The sequence below is a fragment of the Lonchura striata genome, chromosome 2 (genome assembly GCF_050655825.1).
Source record: "Lonchura striata isolate lonStrDom1 chromosome 2, ASM5065582v1, whole genome shotgun sequence".
Taxonomy (NCBI): domain Eukaryota; kingdom Metazoa; phylum Chordata; class Aves; order Passeriformes; family Estrildidae; genus Lonchura; species Lonchura striata.
Window position 1 is genome coordinate 13,491,973 of NC_140704.1, and position 26,146 is coordinate 13,518,118.

Genomic DNA, 26,146 nt, shown 5'->3' on the forward strand with positions numbered 1-26,146 from the left:
TATCCAAACTGATAACTGATTATCTGATTATGTCCAAAGAAGTCACAAAGTGCAAGTTATGCAACACTTCTATAAATGCCAGAATAAAAATATCCAAAAGCAAGCCTATAGAACAGAACTGTGGATGTAACTTTTAATTTGCATTTGGATGATGTATAAAATGTTGGAAACCATGATTTAGGTTAATTCTGTGGTGAAAGTGTAAATACTTAAAAGCTGATGACAAAAGCACATAGTTCTTTTAAAAAAGAAAATTTGAACTTAACAAGTAATTTCATACTCCAAACTTACATTTAAAAAACTCTACTTGCCATTTCATATAATGAATAGCACTAATACATAGCAAATCAAAAGAATTTGAAACTGCAATGATTTGTATCATTAAACATTCACATAAAAGTGTCAACATTTTTCATTTCAGCTGAGCCTTACCCCATATTTTAATGCATAGAAGCTCTAGAACAACCAAATCTAGCAGCCAACAAATACTACAAGACTAAAAGTCTATAAATCCCCACGTTAGAAAAAAATTAATAACAATTACTTAGAAATACCGAATCTCTTATTCTTCTTCATCAAAATCAAACATCCTTATTGCATTATGCAACTCCTGGAAACAAAGCTTTGCTATACATGTTCTGCATCAACACATAGTACATTTGCAAACATACGGTATTGCCCTGTGTTAGTATGATACAGGCTGGTTGGCATGGCCATTGCAGAAATACCAGAAGGCGTTCCTTCATCTTCTGACTTCTCCTCTTCTTCAATCTTCGCTACTGCAGGTGCATCTGATGAGAGTTCATTCAAAATTTTTCTAAAAAAAGAATGTAAGTAATTTTATGTACTTGAAGATCCATACCCATAAGAAAATCAAAGAACTGACTTTTATCAGACAGTTTTGCTGTAACAAATAAGCTGCCTTTAAAAATCAGCAAAACCAAAATTAAAAGTCCTTACCGGTATGAAGGCCTTCTTGAAAGTATTTCCCTACGTTTTTGAGAATCAATTATCACTTCTGATGGTGCAGCTTCATCTGCAATCGATGCTACCTGTAATAGCAAAGTTCCTGAAATTCATAACTTCATTAAAAAAACAGCAGCAGAGTAAATTTTTTTAAAGAATTCCTTCCATGTTTACCTATGGGAAGTTTGTTGACTTATCACTAATCATACTATTTTAGACTACTTTTTCCAATGCAAATCACAAATTCTGAAGTTACCCAGACATAGCCACTCAGATAACATCTTCCATTTGAAAAAGGAAAAAGTCAATATAATCCAGGTTACTTTTTTATGAATGACACTTAGAAAAAATATTGGAAACAGATTTCTTTAAATATAAAAATATTACACAATTTAATTAGCTCTTAAAGTGAGGTCAAATATCTAAAATACAGAATACTGCACTAATGTGCTTTAAACAATAGTATACAAATAAAAGCTTCCTCATACCACACCAAAGCTATTTTAAAAATAACTTTATTTAAATATATACATTTATTAGATTTACTAACACATTCATAAATACAAAGGCATTGCTTAGCAATGTTGTACAAGTTTTGGAAGTGCCTGAGAAATCTACAGTATCTAATTTTCTCAGACCTTTAGTATTTTCATACATTCTTAAAATTACTCCAGACAACATTAAGGCCTAGGGCTCAATCACACTTTTGACCAGCACCTATCTTACTATACAGAACTGAAAATCATTATTGAATGAGGAAAAGGCTTTATTTTCTTGGATTCTTTTAACTACTGCTGTGCTGAGATTTCCAAATGAAATAGTATGAAAATCTTTTCCCATGAAGCCAGACCAGACTGTAGTTTCAGATTAAGCAGTTCGTTAAACTAACAGTGAAGATTAACATCTGTGAAAACGTGATGTAAGAGACTAGAAGACTTTAAGGGTTTGAACCAGCTGCAGTGGAAGCTCAGGGAATACAAGGAAGAGCTCTGGAATGAATGCATCTGCCAGTCCTCAGTGCTTGGTACTAGAAACAAAACCTGCCTGACCTCAATAGAAAAAGACTGTCTGGAAGGTTCTGGAAATGTATAGGTCTGGGTCACCTCAACTCAAACCTGTATAGGTTATAGGTCTGGGTCACCTCAAGAACTCCACCTTGAAGAACTGCAGATTGTTGCAGAACAAAATTATCTCTTCATTTGTTAATTTTATTACAGTACACTTCTGTGTAAAAATATTTAATGTAGCCTCAGTTGACTGGGTAATATGCAACAAACATCATTAGAACTCTACATCTGCCACCTAGGTGGTGAGAATTACTTCTGCATGTGTACAGGTGTATAACTCCAAACCAGATATCAAAGCTGACTGCAGAGACACAGGTACTTCAAGAAATTTGCATTCCTCCTTTTGCAGGAGAGACCAATGCTGAGCAGCAGAGAGAGATGCTGAAAGACATTTCCCTCCCAATATACCTGCAGCCAGCCCCTCATGGATTCACCTTCAAGCCTCTGGCATAATCCTTCAAAAGTAAGATACCATTGCACAGCCAAGAAAGAGCCTGGGCACTGTAACTCAAAACAGAATTTTCATTCTGCTGGGGCCTGGGTGTTAAATAATCTATTTGTCCCAGGACAAACAGCTCAAAACCAAGGCTTTAATTGTCAAGTTGTCACGTTACTCTAACAGCTACCAATAGACCCACTAGTTTGTGAAGATGGTTGAAGAAGTTGGGAACAGTCATACTTTAGGAAGTAGGTAAGGAAATTACAAGATGATTTAAGCATTTTAATGTGTGTATTTGTTTTGTACAGCATGGTTTTTGGTAGCAGAGGGCCTGCAAAGGTGGCTTCTGTGAGAAGCTGCTAGAAGCTTCGATGATGTCCAGTAGAGCCAATTCCCGATGGCTCTGCAGATGGATATACCACTGGCAAGTCCGAACCAATTAGAGATGATGGCAACACCTCTGTGTTAACATATTTAGGAAGAAATCAAAACATAGGTTGGGAGCACAGTTTCAATTCCAGTCAGAAAAGAAGAGGTGAGAACATGTGAGGGAAACAACATGGAGACACCAAGGTCAGTGGAGGAGAAGGTGCTCTAGACGCTGGAGCCAAGATTCCTCTGCAGGCCGTGGTGAGACCACAGTGAAGCAGCTGTGCCCTTGCAGCCCATGGGGATCCACAGGAGTGCAGAATTCCCCCACAGCCTGTGGGGGAGGTGCCCATGCCAGAGCAGGTGGATGCCTGGAGGAGGCTGTGGTCCAGCAGGAAGCCCATGGAGAGACAGGTCTTGCTCCGGAGTTGGACTGGCCTGTCCTTGGAGGACTGCACCCCGTGGAAGAGCAACCCATACCACAGCAGTTTTGGGAGCATGGTTTGCCTGTGGAAGGGACTCACATTGCAGCAGTTTTGGGAGGACTGATGCTCAAGAGATTGGAGCCATGCTGGAGAAGTTAATGGAGAACTGTCTCCTGTGGGAGGGATCCCACAGTCTCACTGGGGAACAACTTCTCTCCCTGTGCAGCAGAGGAAAACCTTGGGTGACAAACTGACCAAAATGCCCACACTGTCTCCCTGCACTGTCAGTGGGAAGGAGGGAGGGGCTGGAGGAAAAAAGGTGTCCTCATGGGCTTATTTTACTTCTCATTATCCTGCTCTGATTTTGTTAGTTATAAATTCACTTTGTATCTTTAAGTTAAGCCTGTTTTGCTGTTGGAATGTTTTCTCCTGGTCCTTATGTCAATTCATGAAACCCTTTGTAAATTCTCTCCTCCGCCCAGCTGTAGCAGGAGAGGGTGAGTGAATAACTTCCATGAGGGCCTGGAATTTGGCCAATGTCAAACCACCACAATGTGGAAGAGGACATTTTCTACAAGAAATTTCAAAAGTTTTAATTTTCATCATGACAAAGAGAGAAATGAACACTTCAGATCACTCTAAGGGCAAACAACCATGTCCATAACGTTAACAAACAAACCACAAACCATTGTAATTTTTTCCTGGACATCGTTCAGATTTCAACTTTACTTATTTCAGCTTCATCTGCATTTGAACAAATTTAACTTCAAACTCATGTTGTTTCCAAGACCTGATACACTACAGGGGGGAGCAAGCAATAAGTCAAATAATAAATTAAATCTTCCTACAAATAAAACAACATTTAACAAAACAATAAGGAATGCTATAAACACATTTTTTCATCTAAGAAACAACACCATTATGAGAAAAACTTCTGAACACTTTCCAGTTGAAAATGGCAGATGTTTGAGGGAGAGGTCATGCAAACTTCAACACCAATCTTCAGCATACTTCTTTATTTCTTTTTTAAACTGATATAATTTCCAAAGTTCCCCACTGTCTGGCAGAAACAAGGTAGCAAGTTAAAGCCAAATGATCTGGGGGAAATGCCAGGTGACAGGACAGTGTACTGAAAAGGATCACAGAAGGGCTGAACATCCTCTGTAATGGATTCTTCTACAGCATCTTCAAGCTCTTTATTACCCAGATGAAACCAAAGCCTGAACTAACTAGTCAGTATTAACTGGGACAAAACTTTCCTGTTTCTACTCCTTTGAGAAAGGTTGGACAGCCAGAGTTCACTCAATACAACAAATAATCGACTTCCACTCCCCTAAGATGACACAGAAGCAGCTGGCAAGAGATTCCTGAGAAATTTCTTCTTCTGAGCTTTGAAAAAAGTCCTCTATCTTTTCATCTACACTGACTAAAGGAACAGAAACTGCGAATTACTAATGTGCTTATTGAATAAAGGTTATTCAGGAAAATTACAGTTGGAAATAATTCCAATGAAAAAAAGTATTTGAATACTCTGTTCTGACTTCAAGTTCGATCAAGTATTGGTACCTACTGCACCTCTTTCCATAGTGATCTAGGATTTCAAAACCTTGAGGTCCCAGCACCTACACCTACTGCTCAACAATAAAATATTCATTATCTGATCACGATTTTATTATTTTTCTCAAATATAAATCCTACTTATATATGTCTTTTTGTTTATTATACTGGAAAGTTACTAAGAAGCCTCTAACATTAAAGATGGCTTCTCAAGATCGATAACACATCGTTTTTCCTTAATGTATTGCAATGACCACAGGTAAAACCCTTCCCTCCTAAACGGGAGAGGTGTATTACCTCTTTTACAAGAAATATCAATTATATCTGCAAAAAGCAATTCAGCCGGTATTTCCCAAACACATTTTCAAAAACTAGAGCAGAGGCCTTCCTAGCTACAAAAAAAAAAAAACAATGGGAGGCCAGTAAATTTTCAAAACACTGCAAATTCATTCTCTCTTGCCTTTACTACTTTTTAAAAACTTTGAAAAGTCTTACATGTTTTGCACCAACCTCTGTTTCCTAGTTCCAGCAACTTTAAACACACGAACATTTGCCACATATATGTGTGTTTCGAGGCTGCTTGTATTTTTGGTATCCACATCCACAAAAGGCAATACAAGATGATTAAAAACTGCAGGATACACTGAAGTAAGGCCATGGTTATAACACAAATTTGCTATTGCATAAGTTCAGACACAAGTTCTCAGACAATTTCTTATAAGATAAACAGGAAGCATTAAGGAATTGCTACACAATGCTGCTGGTTGGATGTTTGCCACCTTTCCCCCTGCTGTTTCCTGTGCCATCTGAGTAAATCTTGCAGCACTGGCTGGGATGAAGTAAAACTGAAGATGAGTTGGGAAAAGAGTTATGAGGTACCAAATATTAATGAAAATGTAACAATAAAAAAAGCTAACCTGAACAGCTTGCATGTGTGGTGACTGAATGACTGAGGGCTGTGTAGCTTGAATGACACCCTGGACATGAACAGTTTGACCAGAAGGCAACTGCACTAGAGTTACAGCTGGAGATCCTCTTCCAGCACTGGAAGCAGCTACAGAAACCTGCAAAAATTACAATCATCATGTGTAAGTAAGACGGCTTAAGATTTCACCAAATGCTTTTAGAAGTGATAGCTAAAACAGACTGATTTTGTTGCCACATCTAAAATAGCTTAGATGTAGATAATTATCACATACACAAAATTAAATTATTTTACTAGTAAAACTACCAAAGGCATGTACTTTTCCAAATAGTCTGGAAAGCTTAAAACTGTACCCTAACAAACTTTTAGTTTGGTTATTTGCCCTCCTTATTTGGTTTGTTGCTCTCCAGAGGCTTTGTACTTTCTTTTCAATCAAAAAAAACTCCAACCCTCAGCCATCACGTTGCCAGCATGAAAGTTAGGAAGAACCTCCAGAAATGCAACAGAACCCATGTGGAGTGGAATGTCACTGCAATATAAAGGGCAGAATTTTCTTAGGAAGAAAAAAAAAATTAGAACTGCTTTAGTTTTCCTTTGCTTATTAGGTAAGAAGTTATGCTTTTTGGATGGATGTCTCAAGAGACATGAGAATTCTTCAGATAGTGAAAAACTTCCCTGTTAAATAAAGCCATACAAGGATTTGTAAACTGATTTAGTTTAACGGACTCCTGTTTTATATATATATAATTTTATATACCCAGAAAAGGAGAGTTGGAGCGCATCAGTGCTTTGAACAACAACAAAAACAAAGAACATCTGAATCTTCTCTAAGTCTAGTACAGCCCTACAACAGCTTTCCCCAGACTGTGACTCTCAGCCCTCAGTGCTGAGGACAAATGGGTTGAGAAACAGCTTAACATCTATGGGCTAAGAAATAGTTCAATATTTCTGCTGCTACTGTTAAATCTATGAACAGGAACAAGCAGTGATGCAAAGGCAAAACACTATGACTGACCTCAACTTGTGTGATGAAACATCTCTAAACTTGGAAAATGAAGACAATGACAAACATAAACCATATCATAAAAAGAAATGCTGTGTTTTTCAATTAAACTGCACTGAAAAGTTATTTCTATATTCTGCACATTCAACAATAAAAGCAGACTCAAATATAAAATTCTGTTAGTATTCCCTTCCTTTGTTCACAGCTCCAAAAGTATCTAGTATGAGCAGTAAACATAAAATGAGAGTAAGAAGAAAAACATAAAGAATGCTGAGTATTAAAAAAAAAAACAGTTGAAGAAACTTTTGTAATTTTTATATATTTACACTAAGGTTTTTTTTAAACCAAATATAAAAGCAGTTTTCATTCCTGATCCGTAAGATATTGCTGGTCTAGGAAATAATCCCCTTCTTGGAGGAAGTGAAAAATTTTAACTACTATTAAGTTGCACTGCAATCAAAAAGTCCTAATGTTGGTTAAAATTACCTTGAAGAAACAATGTTTCTAGGAAACAAAGACAGGATCTTGTCAACATTCCCTATGCAATTGTTCAGTGTTGAAGGAAACTGAACCACTTTTCAGAAAACAGAACAATTGAGGGCATTTTTAACCCTGAAAATGAGTTCCTCAAACCATTCCTTAAATGGCATTAAATAGTAACAGGGAAATAGGACATAGAAACCTTCTTCCCAACCTATTCAACAAATATTAATATTATGAGAAATTTATCAGAAATAGATATTTGAGATTAAGCTCCAGAAAGTCTCAAACATCTGAAGAGTATGATCTATTTTTGTGGCAAAGCTTACATGCTAAACCCAAGCTTCAAGCAGGGATCATAGAGCAGTCTAAATGTTTACAAAGCATGCTAACTTTTCAAAACATTATAAAGGCAATTCCACCAGACCTTTCCATTTACTGCTCTCTTTGTGAGAATTGCAATTTGATACAATACTCAGTGGGTCAGAAAGAACTTTCTGAGTACAACAGCCATAAATCAGTAAAAGGTGAACAGTTTAAAATTTCTTTTTGGTACACAATGGGTCTGTCATAATCAGGAAATAATCCAGTACTTGAGATTAAGAAACTACATTCATTTTAAAGCTCCTTATTCAGTATAACCCCACAGGGAAAAAAAAACCCAAAAAAGAAAACTTCATTCAGCTAATACTCTTTTGTACTAAAGTTTAAAGGCGAAATGGTTTTGTTCCCATTAATTTAGATAAGAGATTAAATGAAGAGGTTTAAGTGCTAAGGAGGAGACAGTAGTATTATAAAATTTTCAATGTTCATATTCTGCATCGCATTTATAGATATTGGAAATTATTATTTTGATAATAATAAATCTGAAATTTTGATAATGATAAATCTGAATTTTGATTGAGATTTTTCTTAACAGTTTTCAAGCTGAATATTCATGTGTCAACTGAAATACCAGAACATTTTCATGCTATCATGTGTAAATCCTGACTGAAACAAACTTGGCAAAGAAATTTATTTTTGACATCAGTGATGAGCAATGCTACCTTTAACATCATTACTTCAAGGACTGTCTGGCACAGAAGCTGAAAACAATCCACAGAAGGAAGTCAGGAATACAGAGGCTGAGGGGAGGCTTAGCACACTCTACGGGTTCTATGCTCCTAGGCACACAACAGTTACAACCAATAGCTTCAATAAATATCAACCATGCAACCCATAATAGCATGGTCCCATTATTTCAGGTATTCTTCTACATGAGGAGATAAAAGTAGTCAGCAAGAATGACCAGGTACCACCTTCCCACTGAGGCACACACTCTTGCAGAGAAAGAGGCTGCCCATCATTTATGTAACTTCAAGATACGTGGTCCATCTGTACAGTTATCCTGGATATCCTGTGAATGTCAGATATCCCTTCCCTGCCAAGTACTAGAGAGACTACCTTCACAGTCAACCCCTCATGCCTTCAACATTGCCAAATGAAGAATGCAGGACACAGGCCCAACTGATTTCTGCCCCTGCTGCAGACTCTAAATACTACAAGGAACTCTAGAAGTAAAGTGAAAAGCAATTCTGGAAAAGTCAAGGCAAATCCACACTGGATTCACCTAATAAAGGATCAAAGGACCTGCCACACTTGGGCACTGAGTAGCCTCTATGAGGAAAAGCTGGAGACAGATGTTTTGATCAATATCAAAGACACTGCCAAAACAGCAGTACCTACCTTTAAGGAAAATAAGGTTAGGCTGACTCCAGACATTTGATGCCACCATACGCTTCAAGGAAGCACAAAATAGTGACACAGCTGGACACTTAAAATCCTCGAACACCAACTTTGCTAAATTGCCAGCATTTGCATGTGGCAGGCTGATTTTAGAGCCTTACTTAAAACAGCCTATCAAACTCCCATAAGTCTCAATCTCTAGAGAGCAACATTTAACACTGATGTCAAGAGCCCACAAGGACAACACCCCAAATTACTGAACTTGAATGGTCCCAGCTTGCAATAGCTATGCACTCCAGGCTCTGAAAATCTCACTGAAAATCTCCCTATGCTCTGTGACAGCAGTTCTCACATTGTAAATCCTGACATAGGTCTATTCAAGGCCAGCAGCAAGAGGTCAACAGACGGTATCTCAGACAAGGTCAGCAGACAGCCCTAACGATAGACAACATGACAACATTAACAAAAAGTGAATCAAAGAGGAGCCCATCAAGATGCAGATTGAAGAAAAAAGAAAAGACAACTAAAAGTGTTTTTATCAAATCTGAGAAGGGATAAAGCACATTGATCTTGCATTGTTACAGTTACATTCAGTGTATCTGAGCACAGAGCAGCAACACAGAATGCAGCATGGCTTCTAGAAAACCTGCAAAAGGAACATCTAATTTCTCTTTGAATACAATTGCAGATTTAAGTCTTCGGAGACGTAAGTTTGACTATCATCAACACTATCAAAATATTCCAATACAAGTTAACGTCTTCGTTAAGTACAGCTCTATATGTAGGAACAAATGATCTGTGCAATTGAGACAACTCATGGAGCTCATCTCAAAACTGGTTAAGAAATTTTCCATCTCACACCTCTGCTCTTCCCTCAAAGGCATCAAGCTTTTGTACAGGTGTTCAGCACATTTTCAACAGCTTCTAAAGACAGCCACAAATGATTTTACTTTCTTACCTATTTATTCTGGTAGCTGGATCACAACAATATTACCATGTCAATTAATCAACTGGCTAACAGCGACAGATGCAAGAAATGCAACTATAAACTGATTCTATAGTAGGACATTTTACTTAAAAAATAAGCATTTAATGGACAAAAAGTGCATCTCATCTTCACTAGTTTCAAACTTACTCATTTTTGCTTTAGTAGAACAAGTAATTTTACTTTCAGCAGCAAAAAAAAATGCAGGAGAATACAGCAATATCTATGACCCAAACTAAGAAAAAAATGCAAACGCTATTTTTTCCTCTACAAATAATGTATAATACATCCTTCTTAGCATTGGAGGTCATCCCATCACACCATAGTCTCCAGCCCACACGTTCTTAATGTCTCCTCTCTCTCCCAGTAGGGGATACATTAAAAATGCTTCAGCACAAAACAATCTCTGCTCTCTAAAGATTATCATCTTATGAAGTACCTGGTCCAGCCTTTTAAAACTAAATGGCAGGTATTTCTTTAAAAAGCCTACAGAGGAGGGGAAAATAAGTCAGCTACCCCCCAGGAAGAAGAAAAAAGTGCCCATCTCCTGTGTAGTATCTCTCAGCATTTTGCTAGTCAGTCCCTGGCCAAAGTCATAATTCAATTAAATATCAAGCACATTAAAAACCATTACATTCTATCTGGACATTAAAACTCCACATGTTTACTGGAAGGGCAGTCACCTGCTGGTACAGATGGCCAGGGAGGCTCTAGAGACTCCATCCTTGGGGATATTTACATTCCAGGCAGAGAGACTTCTGGCTGACACTGCTTGCACAGGCAGGTCAGACTAGATAATCTTAAAAAGTTCCTCCCAAGCTTGATGCTTCTACAATTCATTCTTTGATAATGCACAGAAAACCACAAATTAAAACACAGTGTATCAAAACGTTTTACTTCTGACTGACCAAAGCCAAGGCTGAACAAATATTTTGCTAAAAAAAAAACCACAAATAAAGCTGCCATCTCCCCACTCCCTTGGATATACTTGAAAAGGAGCTCTCAGTTTCAGTGATCAGGCATTTTTGCTCTCAGTAAGAATCAAGTCATTCTTTTCTACTATTTCTGCATATTTGCAACAGAAATAGTAAGAGGGATGACTGGAAGCTAACATAAGATGTTTCAGTCAGTTATAGTGGTTGTCTTCTCTTGTGCACTCCTCAACAGGCCAAAGAGGGAGATGGGATCTGCGCTCCTATGTTACAGTCAAAATACACAGGCACAGCCATGAAATCCTCAGAAACACACAAATTTCCCATCTGGACCACCACAAAATCAGTCAGATGTCTCCTAGAGGGCCTCCAGCGGGCTTTAACTCCTCAACACCCAGGCCCAACTCTCCATGACAAAGCGCCTCACCTTCCAAGCCAGCCAGGCAGGAACACAGGCTAAGAAAATCCTACTCATCGTAAGCCACAGGAGCGTCTCAAAAGGCCTGTCAGCAGTAAGTGCTCTGTCTGGCAGTTCCACCCAGCAAGTGCTGTGGCAGAGCAGCCTGAAGGCACTGCGGGCATATGAGGGCTGCAGGGCTGGGAGCCAGCGGCCGAGGCCATGGGCACAGGCCCGGAGCGCTGCGCCGCGTGCCCGGGAGGGGACGGCAGCTCCTGCGCCAAGCAGCGGGACAGGACGGCTCCAGGACGGCTCCAGGACGCCTCCAGGACGCCTCCAGGACGCCTCTCTGAGCCATCCAGACACAAACAGGGACTCCACTACTCCACTCCAGGCTGTAACACAGCCTTCAAACTGAGCTACACCTCTTGGTTCAGTGTTAATTGAAGGAGAGTCATCAATACTTCAGAGTTACTCATTTTAACTGGAAGGCGTGAGGCCCATACCCTGTACAGCTGAACCTTCACACACAGAATTCAAGTGTTAAATGCAGACAAACATAGAAAGTGTTATACATTGCACAATATAGGAGTGCAAAAACTCTCCTACAGCATTAGTGACACCTTTGTCCCTGGATCAACTCTAAAAAACCCAAGTGACAGAATTCACAGATGTCTCCTGCAGAGGCTATTGCACAAGCCAATAGATTTTACACATCATTCATCATATGAAAATTTGAACAGAACCACTAAAGAAGAAATGAGGGGATGACACCAACAGAGCAAACCAAATAAATTCCTTAAAGAAAAAAAAACAAACAATATTCCCAATGCTGCATGCATCAAAACCAACAAAAAAAGGTTGATAAATATTTTGTGGTCTACTTTTTGTCTGAAGATCTGACAAAAGAGCAGCTGTCTTCAGTTTTAAAAATGTATCTATAATGTAAATCAAGTATCTAACATAAATATGTGGCATCAAGTCTTAACAAGTAACTTCAAACTTACAATGATGAAAAAAGTCTGTAAGACATTTTTGAAAATCAGTTATTTTATTTAAAAAAGGGCTTTTGAAAATCCTTTTAAGTGGTCCATACACTTTTCTGAAGCTATAAATCTTAGTACTGTCAGGAACACTATTTCTCTCAAGTGCTGACTATTACAATACATATTTTTAATGCTTGAGAATTGTTACTACATAATCTTTTATCCATTAACTACCAAACAATAATCCAGGTAGAGCAACTATAGAAAACATGTAAAGTATGCTTTTAGAAGTCCAGACACTCTCATTGGATACACAGGAATGAAACAAAACAAGGACACATTAAAAGAGTAACTGCAACTAGATGAAATACATTCTGTACAAAAACTGGAACTAGGAAGAGAACTACAGATATTTTTATTCATGTTTTCATTTTTGTTATAGAACACATCTTCTAGATACACAAATGAAGTTTAGTCTTGTGTGAATGAAGTTTGATCTTGTAGCCACCTCAATTCTTAAAGACTGTAGCTCATCTTTTAAAAATCACCTTGTGGAAGTAAAATGAAAAAACTCGTTTGTTTACTGACCACTCTTGTCTGAAAGGGCTCCTAAAAATGTTACCTTTCAACAGACCTGATGTCATATTAGTCCTTTGTTAACTACTGAAGGCATACTTTCCGGTAAATCTTTGCTTTATTTTTCCTATTTAATATCAAGATAAAACATGAGAATACCACAAAGATTTATAGTTTAAAAATCATAGCAGTTCTGAATATCACTTCATTGATTCTTCTCATCTTTCCACATTTCAACTTACCTCAGATCCTGAGGAAATCTGATTCTGGCCTGGCTGATTCTGAAGGGGACCAGCACGTCTCTCTGTCAGAGAATCCGCTGCACTGTCATCCTGTTCAACCATTTCCATGGTCATCAGTCTAAAAGCAAGTACATACACATTTAAATAACTCAGTACAGGGAGGTATATCAGGCAGCTAGGGAGAGTAACTCCAAACTATTTTATATTTAATGCAGACAGAAAATAAATATGTATCTGTCAAAACGAAGTCTTTTCTTCATTCCTCTGTACTAAAATATATCCAGGAGCTCTCAAACAAGTATTTTGGAAAGCTGTAGGGAGAGGCAGCTCTGGAGATGGTTCTCAGGGGAGGGACAAGCAGAGTGCCAGGGTCCCATGCAGTGCTGCCCACAGAAGGTCCCTTCAGCCTCATGGGCTGCTACAGCCCTCTTACACTTCCAAGATGCCTACTCCCTGTTGTCATCTACACTTGAATTGTCTGTAAACTACTCATGGCTCAAGAGCCACAACAATTCTTCTCACTTTACAGGTTTAAAGTAGGATAGATTGCATTGAAAACTAAGAACTTGCTGATCCTCAATGTAAACTAAGAGTTTAAACTTCATAGCAAGAACTTCCAAATTTGCTACATATCTGCTATATAAAAATGCAATTACCTGACAGTTCCTTTTCGATATTTCTTGGCACACTTAGTCATAACGGAAGGTGTGAGATTTAAAACAAGAGCTTGGATCTCTTCGGCTCCCTTTCTCTCCTACCAAACCCTGCACTGAAGGTGCAACATTGAACAGGTGATGTCAAACATTGCCATGGCAACAGGTCAGTTTACAAACAGAGCAGAGACAGGATAGGGTCAGGCAGAGGCAGGCAGGATGCCCTGCAGGCACGCTCCCACCTACACCCTACTTACACAACCAATCGACAGCCTCAAAAGGGAGACATGATATTAGTTGTGAGATTTAACAGGCAGCAAATCTCAGTTCCCCAGGTTCAGGTTCTGCAACTAGGGGATGACAAGCCTGAGGTCAAAGTTCAATAATTTCAGCTGGCTGATAATTACTTTGGTTTCTTCTCAGGACTTGCACTGAGAGATGCAAGAGGCAGGCAGGCACTGCTGCCCACCTCACTCTGAGGGCTCTGGAATTTAGTGCCTGTTATAAGTTAACTACATTAAAGAAATTAAATGTAACCAAACTCCTTTTGTGGCACTATTTTACAGAACATTCCACAATCTTTGAAGAGAACACTTTTTATTACTTTTTTAGAAATCAAATTTGTGCCCAAAATAAAGGCATGAAAATATGAAAACATACCCAGTAAAATGATGCAAAGAAGCATATTTGTAGCTCATATGCCTCAAATGGTACTCTACTGACCAGACTTAACAGTACTATAGCTATTAGTAACAAAGCTGCAAAACAATTCACCATTTTATGGGTTAACGTGAGTATTTCTGCTCAGAGAAGTTACATACCCTATGCCAGTATCAATTCAGATTAGAATTATATGGAGCTATTTTACACCTAAAATCTTTCTACATTTTCTCTTGCAAGTTGCCACTAATTACCTTTTTGTTTAGATACAATCTAATGAAATGTCTACTGAAATTCACCAAAGTCTAACAGCTCTGAGGAAAATGTTTTTACCAAGCTTTTCACCAAGCTTTTAATCATAATTTTCTATAAGATATTACCTAATAAAACTATGCTGGTTTTATATATGTGCAATATAATAACAATAATAAAGTAGGGAAAAAAAGTCTCAAATATGAAAGGTCCATGGGGTTCTAGTAAGAATACGCTTCAGAACAGCTCACACACCAAGAATAAATAATGCCTATGTACCGGCAACATATTCACTGTAATCTCTTCCTAAAGATGGGAATATAGCCAGAATTAATTCACTTTATGAAGGCCCTGAACTATTTTTTGTATCCAGAGCCATCTGTCACAGAAAACAGAAAAAAAAACCAAAAAAAAAAAAAAAAAAAACCAAAACAAAAAATCCACCCAAAACCAAATAAGAACAAAAAAACAAGTACTTTTATTCCCACTGAATGCATTTCATAGAATTTTTACCCTGAAAGTGATATTTTTCATCTTGGAAAAAATTTAGTTCCTGATTTTTAGCTTAATTTCTCACTGATTACAGAACAGTATAAAAATGTATCTATTTCTACTACTTTATCAGGATTTTTCTCCCCGAGACTTTTCATCTGCAGTGCTGCATTAACTAAGTTAGCAAAAAGCTACAAAAACAACATCAGTGCAGCAGAAAATCTAAGAAAGTTATTCCTCGTACTTTGGGGAATGCAGTACAGAGAAAGGGGTATTTTTTTATTATTTATCTTTAATTAGAAAAACAACAGCAAGAACTGTACATGTCAGTGGAGTGAAAAACATAATTAAGATTTTTGATATACACGGAAAACTCCAGAATTTATATAGATTTTCCATCTATAATTGTGTATATTCTGACTCCTAATACAAATGATTGCTTAATTGAGAACTTTAGCAGGGTGGAGTAAAGTCTGAAAATGTGACTGCCATAAAAATGCAATCACTACTGTGAAACATAGCAAAATACTTTTCTTTTTGACAACCTCTGTGACCAAACAGAGACTTGACTTGAAACAACATCCAAATATAAAGATCCAATCACAGCCTTAAAATAAAAACAAAAAAAAAAAAAACAAAACAAAATAAAAAAAAAAGTATATGAGTAATTCTAAAAGATACATGAGCTATCTTGGCATAAAACTTCAGTGAGAATGATGATTTAAGACAAACTAGCACATTAGTGTCACAATTCAGACATGATACAAGACAGGAATCTTTGACAGACACAGCCATGGGATCGCTGGCCTGGCAGGAGCTGGTCAGCTGCAGTCATTTGAGCCCACAGGGTCAGTGGTGGCACAGTCACACTCAGCTGTGCAGTTTATATGGGCTTGTACACAGCTTAAGACCAAGCCAAGGAACTCCTGCATTTCAGATGAGCTTGTCATTGTCTTCAGAGATAACCTGAACTGTACAGGGTTTTTATTTCCTGTACTATGTATCATGTCAACATGAATACATCAAACTTTTTAATATATACACAGAAAAAATACCGAGCAATACTATAATTATGCTGTTTCTAAAATGTCAGTAACACAGACTGTGGCATGAAACTGTTACTAATCCAATTCAGAAAACAGTTTCCACACATACCACATTCAATCAGTCTTCATTGTAAGCAGATATTAACACATTCATTGCTATTAAGTTTCCAAGAAAGAAAAACCAAATTTTCCGCAAAGCCTCTAAAATCCTTTATAGAAGTCTATCAGTAGCAGTACACATCACACTTAAAAGTTGACATAACCTTCCTTCTATTTTTAAAGGAAAACTAAGCAAATAGTTCAAAGTAAGTGGTCTTGGGTCCTGTTTAACATTATAATGTTTTTCTTCATTGTATGACTAATTATATACAAGTTTTAGTCTTATACTCATTATTAATACATCTTTTTCTTACATTTTCAATCTTAGTTACTTACAAAGACTGAACAATAATTTAAAATACTAGTCTAGATTTTTAAATTAATAAATAGGTTATACCTCTGCACACACATAAAAAGGGGGAAAAAATGGTTTTCCATAATGAAGCAAAGATCTTTGCTTCTTCCTACAACATTGCAAAGAGATCTTCAGGATCTGGCAGGAGGTTTAACTGTTACCAAACCAGCAACATTTCAATATACCTAAGCACATCTTTACTGTAGTCACTGAGACTAATGGACAGCAGGGCAGTGATCAGTAGCAGATAAACACTGATTAAGATGATGCATACAGTACACATCAAAAGCTTATTCAACTGCGAGATGAACCACCCCTGACAGGAGAAATCTGACAGATGGAATCAGCTACAGGAATACAGAAAATTTTTCCTAGAAAATTTTGAGCAATTTACAGTAAAGGTGTGAATTCTTTGTATTTTTGCCCATAGGTAAGATATGTAGGATAATATCCCTAGCAAGCTATGTTCTTTTGCAATAAAGAGCACAAGAAATCCTTTCACTCCTCCCTGTACTGCTGTTTGTTTTACATCACTGCATATCAACATAATATTTAAGGTCTATTGGTGAAATTATACTGCAAAAGCACATTGCTACAGTATTTTGCATAACTGGAAGTGTGTGACTGTCTGAATAAATACCCACAGACATTTTTACAAACAACTTTTTTATTTCAATCATCCTTTATACATCAGGGACTGTTTACATTTACAAATGTGGTTTGATACATAGGAAATCAATCGTAAGGAGCTAAAAAAATATGTTTCAGCCCTTGCTCCAAATCTCTTTGAAGGCCTTTATTCACAGGGGAGTTACTAGAAATCAAGAATACGAATGTACAAACACCTGTTTTGCATTTATTGCTGACCCCACAGTTAGTATGGAAACTCTCAGAATACACTGGTTTCAGAATAGCACTGTGTTTTCTATCAACTCTGTAATAACAGTTTTACCATGCTGGTAGCATGAAGAACACCAGCTGATAAGGTGATCACAGAATTCAGTCAAGTAAAATGTGCAGCAGCACCACAGTGCACTGTCTGCAAACTGCTGGGTCTGAAAGTTTTCAGTATCAACAGAAGCTTCATCACTAAGGTTCTTGTGTCTCCTACAGTCTTATTTCCCTATTTTCTTCCCCAAAAATCTTAAAACCCCAACATTACTCTGAGCACAGGCAATGCTACTCGGCCACTCGGCGCCTGCCGCCTCAACCACGCTGCCAATGCAGCGCAGAGCCGGCTGCGAGCGGACACGCGGCCCCTTCAGAGGGGCCCAGCCGGGGTAAGCCAGAGCATCCGTCGAGCAAGCATCAGTCCCTGGAACCACGTAAGAGCGGCTGCACTCAGCACCAAAAATGATGCTGTCACAGCAGTGGGGGATGCAGATAAAAGCTTCAAGCAAGACTTCGAACTCACGAAGCCCACTGTGATCCCTCCCCACTTGTTCTGACCCAGCTCCGAACGCTCTACGGGCAAGGCGATAACTGCGAGTAACGGACTAAGGCACAAAAGCCACCGGGCACCGCCGCTGCCCTCGGCCGGGGCAGCCCCGCGCAGACCCCAGGACGGGCCGGTCGGGGCGCTCTGCCCGCCGCGGGCAGGCGCTGACCCCGCTCCGAGCCGCAACGCCGGGCGAGCCGAGCCGGCGTCCCGAGCAAGCTCTGGAGCCAGCGCCTGCCGGAGCCCGGCGAGCGCCGCGGCTGCCGGGCGGTACCGGAGCCGGCGCTCCGCGCAGCCGCCCCGGGGCAGCCCCACAGCGCCGTGCGGGCTCTGCGCCGCCGTCCCTGAGCGCAGCGCGCCCCCGGCTGCCGGCGGGGACGCGCCCCCGCCGCCTCCCGCGCGCTCCCGCGGCGGGGCTGCGCCAAGCGCGGCACAGCGCCCCCCGCCTGCCCGTCCCGTCCCGTCCCGTCCCGTCCCTGCCCGCCGCGCCGCCCGCTGCCCTCCGCGCTGCCCCGCTCCCGGCCCGCAGGGGGTCGGGCTGCGCGCACACGTGTCCCCGCCCCCTCCCGCACTCACCCGCCGCCCTGTACGTGCTGCCCCCGTCACAGGGGGTGGGGGGGATCGGGCCGGGCGGAGCCGCACGTCGGCCTCACGTCAGCGCTGATGCAGCCGCGCCGCCGCGGGGGCGCCGAGGAAATGGCGTCTGCGGGGCCTCCCAGCGCCAGCGGCCACGGCGGGAGGCGGAGCCGCGCGCGGGCGGGCGGCGGTGCCGGGCGGCCGCGGGGCGCAACGGCCGCGGCGCTGACCAACCGCCGCCGCGGGGCCCCGCCGGCGCCGCCCATTGGCCGGGGCGGGCCGCGGTGCGGGCGGGGCGGCCCCGCGCCGCCGGGGGCGGGGGAGCCGGTAACAGCCGCGGCGGCCGCGGGCCCGCCGGCTCCCCGCGCCGCGCTCCGGGCGTGCGATAGCGGGGCGGTGCCCGCTGCTCCCCGCGCCGGCCGGGCCCGCCGATAAGGGCGGTTGGCTGGGCTCCATCGCAGGGTCCAGCCCCGGCCGTCCCCGCGCTGGCCTAGGGAGGGGAGGAGGCACAACCCCCGGTTGTTCCCTGGGCGGTGCCGGAGCCCTGACGGACACGGAAACCTGCCCAGAGGCCGCCCCGCCGAGATGCTCCCCGCAGGTTGTTTTGTAATTAGTAAAAGCACGGTCCTTACATCAGTCATTCATAGTATGACATAGTTCTTTTACATTTATTTGGCTAAGTAAATCAGAAGTTGCCAAGAGGCAACAAGCGGGAGCGACGTGCGTGTTTCCCCGCTCGCTGCCGCGGGATTACGCCCAAATACCCTGAGTCATGCTGGGTTTGTGCTGAAGGTGTGAGCACGTCCTTTGCCGGAAGCGCAGGGCCCGTCGGCTCAGGGCTAATAATGTTCAAATGCAATAAATGCGTAAGCCATAAACTTTGTTACTATGGGTGATTGAACATCGCATGTTTATTGCTGATCAGTATTTTACAAAGTAGTGTTACAAGGGATTATACTGCAATTAATTTTAAATTGCACACATCACTGCACATATATTCTGAAGTTATGTAATGCATTTACCTATTTTTATGGTTTAGGTTATTTTTTTTTTTACTGTAGGAATATACTCAGTGTGCTAAATAAACATGAAAAACCTAAGTTAATTTCACATAACTCATGATTAAAGAATTGGAGGATGTGTGTGTCAGGATTGGTGATAGGTCCATGCAGGTCAAACACTCAGTCTTATTCATGGCACGGAGAGAACCTGCGTATTGATTTCCTGTGTTTTTAAAAAAACCAAATAATTCTTATCTCTGACTTCGTAAGAGATGACTCATACTTATTTGCAAAGGTCTTACCTTTAAGCATTTAGTTCTTTAATTTCCTTCACAGGAGTTAACACAGCTATCAAAATCACAATCTAGTGGAAAAAATACAGAATCTTCAATCACCACTATTGCTTGTACAAGTTTTCAGTTTTTATCCTACATTTCCTTTGTTGAAATATTGAACACCCCCTTCCTGTTTTGAATTCTGTTTCCCTCCCTTGTTTTTTGTATAGATGTTATGTGTCTGTTCTGGGTTTTTAAATAGGAGTTTCTCTTCCCGTAATTCTGCTTTAAGATCTAATCCATTACGTACACTATTGTTATGCTCATTCATTAAAATATATGTTTTCTCTTGTCAATTAATAATATTTGTTAGAATAGCAAGATAATCAAATGAACAGACAAGTGTTAAACTACTGAGAATTACTCTGCTGAAACCTTTGGAAGAAATTCCAGTTTTGCCTTGTGTATTCAAAAAGCCAAAAATGGCTCTTATGATATTAGAAGCAAATATTTTTGAAGGTAGAAGTCTTAAGACAAACAGGAAGAAATTTCAAATGAAGTGTTAAATAATGGAAACCACTGGAGTGAGTTACCTGTAAACAAAATGAGAATTTCCATGAACTCTTAGGGCCTGGATTTGGACAAGCAGTTATTTTTTATTAGTTTTCAAGTAAGCCATAAACACTTTGAAATGTTTAACTAAGAATTTATTACTATTTATACCACTTCTCTCGTAATTAAGTGTGTCAGAGGCATAAGTGAACTGCCAGAGGGCCTTAGACCTTGGTGATACAAGGATGACTAACCAGATTTGGCTCTTGATGCAGCTCGCCGAAGTTGTCAGGCTGGAAGAGGAAGAGAATGAAAAGGGACTTGTGTTCCTACCACAGCAGGGCTGGGGTACCATGTTTGTTACCTGAGGCCAGACCCACCTGTGCCACGAAAGTGCTCACTTCTACTAAAACCAGTTCTCTTTAAATTGGGATCAGTGCCTGATGTGAACCCTTTTAATTTCAAGTGCTGAGACCAAAAGCAATCCATTAGAAGGCCAAACAAGTCAGGATTTGTTGTGATTTTCGTCATTTATGTAAGAACATAAACTTGAAATCCAGGCTCTTTGCTGCTGTCAGAATGACCACCTGAATAATCTTTTCTCTCTATCTCGAAATGTCCATTGCTTTTTTTAATTTTTTTTAAAACTTCAGTGGGCAGAGCCATTAAGTTTCTTTCAACCTGGAACAATTCTTAAGTCTGATCCCCACTGCACCATCACACAGAGAGAAGTACTACCCTAACCAGGGAGGGTTATAGATGAACAGGAAGTTGTAGCAACTTCTTTTGGAACCAAAAAGAAACATGGTGCTCTTTGCAGAGAACATATATATTTCACCAATGCACATTACATCAGTAGGAGTGCTATCTCTGTAATTTTCAGACAGCTGATTCTACATATGAATCTCACAGTTACCTTTTAAATAGATTTTTTAAGGGGATTGAAAGAATTTTGTGCATTTCAGCTCTAATCTTATGAAATGCCTATTTAGTTTGTTAAAAAGTTCATGGATTGTCTTGGCATAAACAACTACAGCAAAATGGATATGCTACCTAGCTTAGTTGTCAATTTCTCTTTAATTAGAATCCAGACATCTGAAGATAATAGAGGTAAAACTGACAGAAAAAATAGACTGGTATCCTATTTGAAATAATACTGATACTTACTGATGAATAATTTCACCACAAGTCTCCTCATGGACCACTCCAATTTCAGCTGATCGTTGAATAACCCTACCTCTACTCTTTCATTGCCTGCAAGGAAATAGAGGGACAAGTGCAGAACTTGCAGAGTGGTCACAGGAAAGTGCAGTAAACACATAGACACTGTTTTCACAATTTATTTTGTGAATGTGATGAAAGTCAGAAGTAGACAATACCTGCATGCTGCAACAGAATTCTGATCAGTCTGAAAGAGAACAGATCTGGCAAGAAGTACATTTTAATGAGTATAAAATACAAGACTAATAATTTATTCTACCTATTCTTTTCTCTTCTAAACTCCTAGCAATGCAAGAAAAATATGGACTTCCATTAGGTAACAAATAGGAACAGAAATGGCACACCCTTACAAAGGCAAACATTGAACAATATTGTAAAAGGTAAAAGGTTTGTAAGTATTTTTTTGAATGTATATAGTTTTTTTTTTTTAATTACACATCTGTAGAATTATAAGTATTTTGTAATGCCTCCTTTCCTAAACTGTCAAGTTGGAAATAAAACTGAGTAGTACGTGTAGTACAAGAGCAAATTGATGATCCTTTTATTGTTATTATTTGCTACTGCCATCACTGGAACCTCTGAAAATCAATACCGCCTAAATTAGTGCTGTGCTAAGGCACTGCCTTGACTTTTGTGGGTTGCATAAGCCAGAAGCACAGGAAGGAATAGCCTTGAGGAGTCCTAGGTCTGGCTTAGTGAGAAGCCTGGCCTAACAGCTGTGAGGCTTTGCAGTACCTCAGCTAGATCTAGTTTGCCTTATGTCATGTAAACACTAGGCTTTCTTTATTTGGAAGGGTTGGACATTATTATTGGTGAAGGGGATATCAAATAGTATTCCAGGTCCATTTTTTAAATTATTGTTACTTTGATTTTCTTGGGTTTGTAATGATTTAATTTTGGATAATAAGTTGCAGTAATGTGATAATATTTTACACTCCAAAAATGAAATACAACATTTTAACCATTTTAACATGGTTTGTTTGTGTTTGTTTTGTTTGGTTGGTTTTTTTTGGTTTTTTTTTTTACTTTTTTAGGATTTGTAATATGAAACTTATAAATACAGAACAGGTTTCCCAAGTCATATACTACTGTCTGGTATGTCCTGCAGTTTGAAAGGAGGTGCTTATTGATGCATTAAAACTTAGCAAAGCAAATCAGAGTACACTAGCAGCTAAACTGCGATCACTTCATTAATCACTGCTTGAACAACAACACAAATGGCTAAAAAGATTTGTGAATGTGTACTTAGATACCTGGTATGGTGTTTGTAAGTCATGAGGAGAACTGACAGGATTCAGACTGTTTCCTAATCTACCAGTCCTAGGTCAGGTCCCCCCACATGCTAGAGCCAGAACAAACAAAACAAGGGAGAAACTTATCGTTTGGCAAATAACTTGACATTGTATAAATTGCTACATATTCATTTGTTGCATATTCATTTCATGAGAGAAATCATTATAATGGGAAAATAATATTCTTACTAGGGAACAATGTAAAGTATCTGAAATATTTAAAGGATTGACTGGTGACTTCAAGATATATGCATAATGATATTTTTGTTGCAGCAGAAAAAAATAATGCTAACTTAGATCTACTACATGAAAATTTTGTTTCCTGTGCTGAACAATAAATTTTACTTATATAACACCTTCCTCATAACATGTATGTAACAAGTACTTCACAGTATTCATAACCATTTACAATTTATTGTCCTTTGTAGAAATCTTTGAACATTTCAGGTGAAAAGTACCAGATTTGTATAACGCACTATTTTGTATTTATAGCATGAATATTAAATTTCCCAATAACTGTTTGAGTTGTATTTAAAATTTAAATACATAAAACTTTACTGTTAAAAGTTTTGTGAATAGGCTGTGTTAAAAAAAGCACACAAAGAAGAGTTTGTTGTTGAATGTGAGTACACTGTGCCACAGGAATATGGATATCCCAAACAGTTGACATACACTTGTGCCTTGAAAAAGATGTACCCTGTAAGGCAGAGTAAGCCAGTGCAGGAATGTGGCCAACACTAATAGGACATTGAGGAACTACCTCACACAAATGTGAGTGACATCAAACATTCAGATTATGCAGTAAAAGGCAAACATATACAAAGGGTTCATATTTATTCAAAATATTAAGTGAAAAAATATATATTAAAAAATAATTTTAATTTGGTTAACACAATGGCTGTAGACTAGATTTTCTAGCAACTGTAGGTTGTTTTTGATGGGGGAGCAGGTTGTTTTGTTGGTGGTAAATGGTTGTAAATGACAGTGAAGAGCAAGAATGCAGAATATAAAATGAAAAGCAAAAGCTGCTGAATAAATGGAGCAACATAAAGGTGTCTGGGAGCTATAAAAGGAAGGAAGAGGTACAAGTGAAAAATAACTAAATGGAAGAGTATAACAGAAGATTGTCAGGCTATTTGGAATGTATTTATATGAGAGAATTTCTGTATTTCTTTCATGTCAAGAATTGCTAGTTCTTAATCTACCAGTGATACAGATAAATGCCTAAAGAACATATTGCTCTGAAAAGGATATATCTTTCATCAAATGCTAGCTCAACTAATTTATTTCTTTGATGATGGTATTTTGCCAGCTGGCTAAGTTATGAGCTGTTTTTTGTCATTCTATTTGTCTAGTACTTTTGCACCTTACAGGAGGTTTCCATCTCCATTAAGTATGAAATAAGCATTTTACTGGATCATTTGAGAGACATATATATCCTTTTATAAAATAATTTCTCAAGAAAACCCAAGGAAATTGAATGATGCCTAGTTTAATTTGCAAAATGACATGTTAGAAATGGACACTAGACATGTCCCATTTATCATATTTTAGAAGAGACAGATACTATTTGCTCTTTTTCCCTTGTCTTTTGGGTTGTTTTTTTTTTTTTCCTGGAAACCACAGCTCTGCAAATTCAGCTTTGTCTCAACATTAGGTTATGTTGCCTAAGAGTCTTCACTAGGGGTTCTAAAGTCACCAAGTTCAGGTGTTTTTCTTCCATCTGTGTGTATATTTACATGTACTGTACACATAGATGCCATAGAGCTGTATGCTACCATTTTTAGTATAGTGGTAGAACCACTCAAGATTTACATTACTATTTTCTCCAAAACATTGTGCCTAGCAAACAAAAAGCAGCAGCTGCCTTCCTCTCACAGTATCTGTTCATAAAATCATAGGATTATAAAATCATAGGATTATAGGAGGTTGGAAAAGATCATGGAGTCCAACCTGTGGCTGAAAACCACCTTACCTTGTCAAATAAACCACAGCGCTAAATGCCACATCCAGTTGTTTATTGAACGTCTTCCAGGATGGTGACTGCATCTCCTCCCTGGGCAGCCCATTCCAATGGTTGACAACCTTTGAGTGAAGAGATTGTTCCAACCTGAACATCTCAGCTTGAGGCCTCTTCCTTTCATCCTGTCTGGTTGCCTGGGAGAAGAGGTTGACCCCCACCTGGCTACAATTCCTTTCAAGGAGTTTTAGAGAGAAATAAGGTCTCCTCTGAGACTCCTCAAGGCTAAACACCCCAGCTGCCCCAGCTGCATTCTCATATGACTTATTTTCTATACACGTCACCAGCTTCATTCCCCTTCTCCAGACATGCTCCAGCACCTCAATGTCTTTCTTGAAGTGGCAGGCGTAGAACTGGACACAGGACTGGAGGTACTGAGCAATGTCTTTTCACTGTGTTGCTGCATATCCATGAAAGGATTATTTCACTATGATTTTTAAAAATGATTGTACAGCAGTGCACATCTATGTACACATCTAAGTACACATGATCTATGGGCCTTTTATTAAAAGGCACTGCTAAAAGGGACCTGAACCACTTTCTGAAGATAATTGCATAATTTCTGGATCAAAAGGGGAGACATTTAGAATATTGTTTAGTTCATTGCTGGTACTATAAACAAATACATTCCTGGCTCATGACCTGGTATACGTAACAGAACTTCCTTGGTGTGGGTCTCAGATTCAGTCAAAGAAAGAAACTGAGAGTTTCTAGCCAGGCAAAAAGCCTGGGAAAGAGCTGGGAAATAATGTAAATAATTCTTTATCTCTCTTGTTTTTCACATTGTTTATAGTTAAGTTCTATCACTGTGTGTCAAACACTCTGCACCAATGCTTTGGGTTGTTTTCACTTCAGAACCAATGGATTTGGTCCTTGTGGAGCTCTGTATAAAAGAGCTGTGTATTTTGAATAAATCAGAGTTTTAGTATTACAGCCTTCTGAGTCAGTCTCCTCATTCCCGTCCTGCCTCGACAGCGACACCTTGGAACTGCAGCTTCCCTTCCCCTGTGTGCAGCATCCTCTCATGGCTCCCTCTCTCATTTCCACCAGCAGGAGCAAGTGATGATATTTGAACAGTTCCATGTGCTCAGCTGTGGCACCACACTTCCCTAACCCGTACTAGTTTTGGGATTTTATGTA

At 39.5% G+C, this 26,146-nt stretch overlaps 1 protein-coding gene and 1 long non-coding RNA gene across 10 annotated transcripts in view; one reads left to right on the plus strand and one right to left on the minus strand.

Annotated features, from left to right (window-relative positions):
- CREM (cAMP responsive element modulator) overlaps window positions 1–18,894 on the minus strand; it is a 34,547-nt gene extending 15,653 nt beyond the window's left edge. For 3 of the 8 annotated variants that reach the window (XM_085563968.1, XM_021542918.4, XM_021542917.4), the window contains exons 1-5: window positions 18,646–18,894; window positions 13,075–13,192; window positions 5,741–5,887; window positions 961–1,052; window positions 672–817 (exon numbers count right to left, since the gene is read on the minus strand). In XM_085563968.1, the coding sequence (XP_085420094.1) occupies window positions 672–817; window positions 961–1,052; window positions 5,741–5,887; window positions 13,075–13,188 (499 nt within the window). In that variant the 5' untranslated portion in view covers window positions 13,189–13,192; window positions 18,646–18,894. The remainder of the gene's footprint in view (window positions 1–671; window positions 818–960; window positions 1,053–5,740; window positions 5,888–13,074; window positions 13,193–18,645) is intronic. The other 5 variants (XM_085563994.1, XM_085563955.1, XM_021542919.4 and 2 more) reach the window with 4 other exon arrangements.
- A 210-nt stretch (window positions 18,895–19,104) lies between these two features.
- LOC146768118 (uncharacterized) lies at window positions 19,105–25,940 on the plus strand. 2 transcript variants are annotated; one of them, XR_014950611.1, is made up of 4 exons: window positions 19,105–19,243; window positions 21,981–22,074; window positions 22,729–22,789; window positions 25,022–25,157. It is a non-coding gene; the product is annotated as an uncharacterized LOC146768118 (long non-coding RNA). The 2 variants fall into 2 exon arrangements; XR_014950607.1 differs by lacking the exon at window positions 22,729–22,789 and having other exon boundaries at window positions 25,022–25,940.
- The last annotated feature ends 206 nt before the right edge of the window (window positions 25,941–26,146 follow it).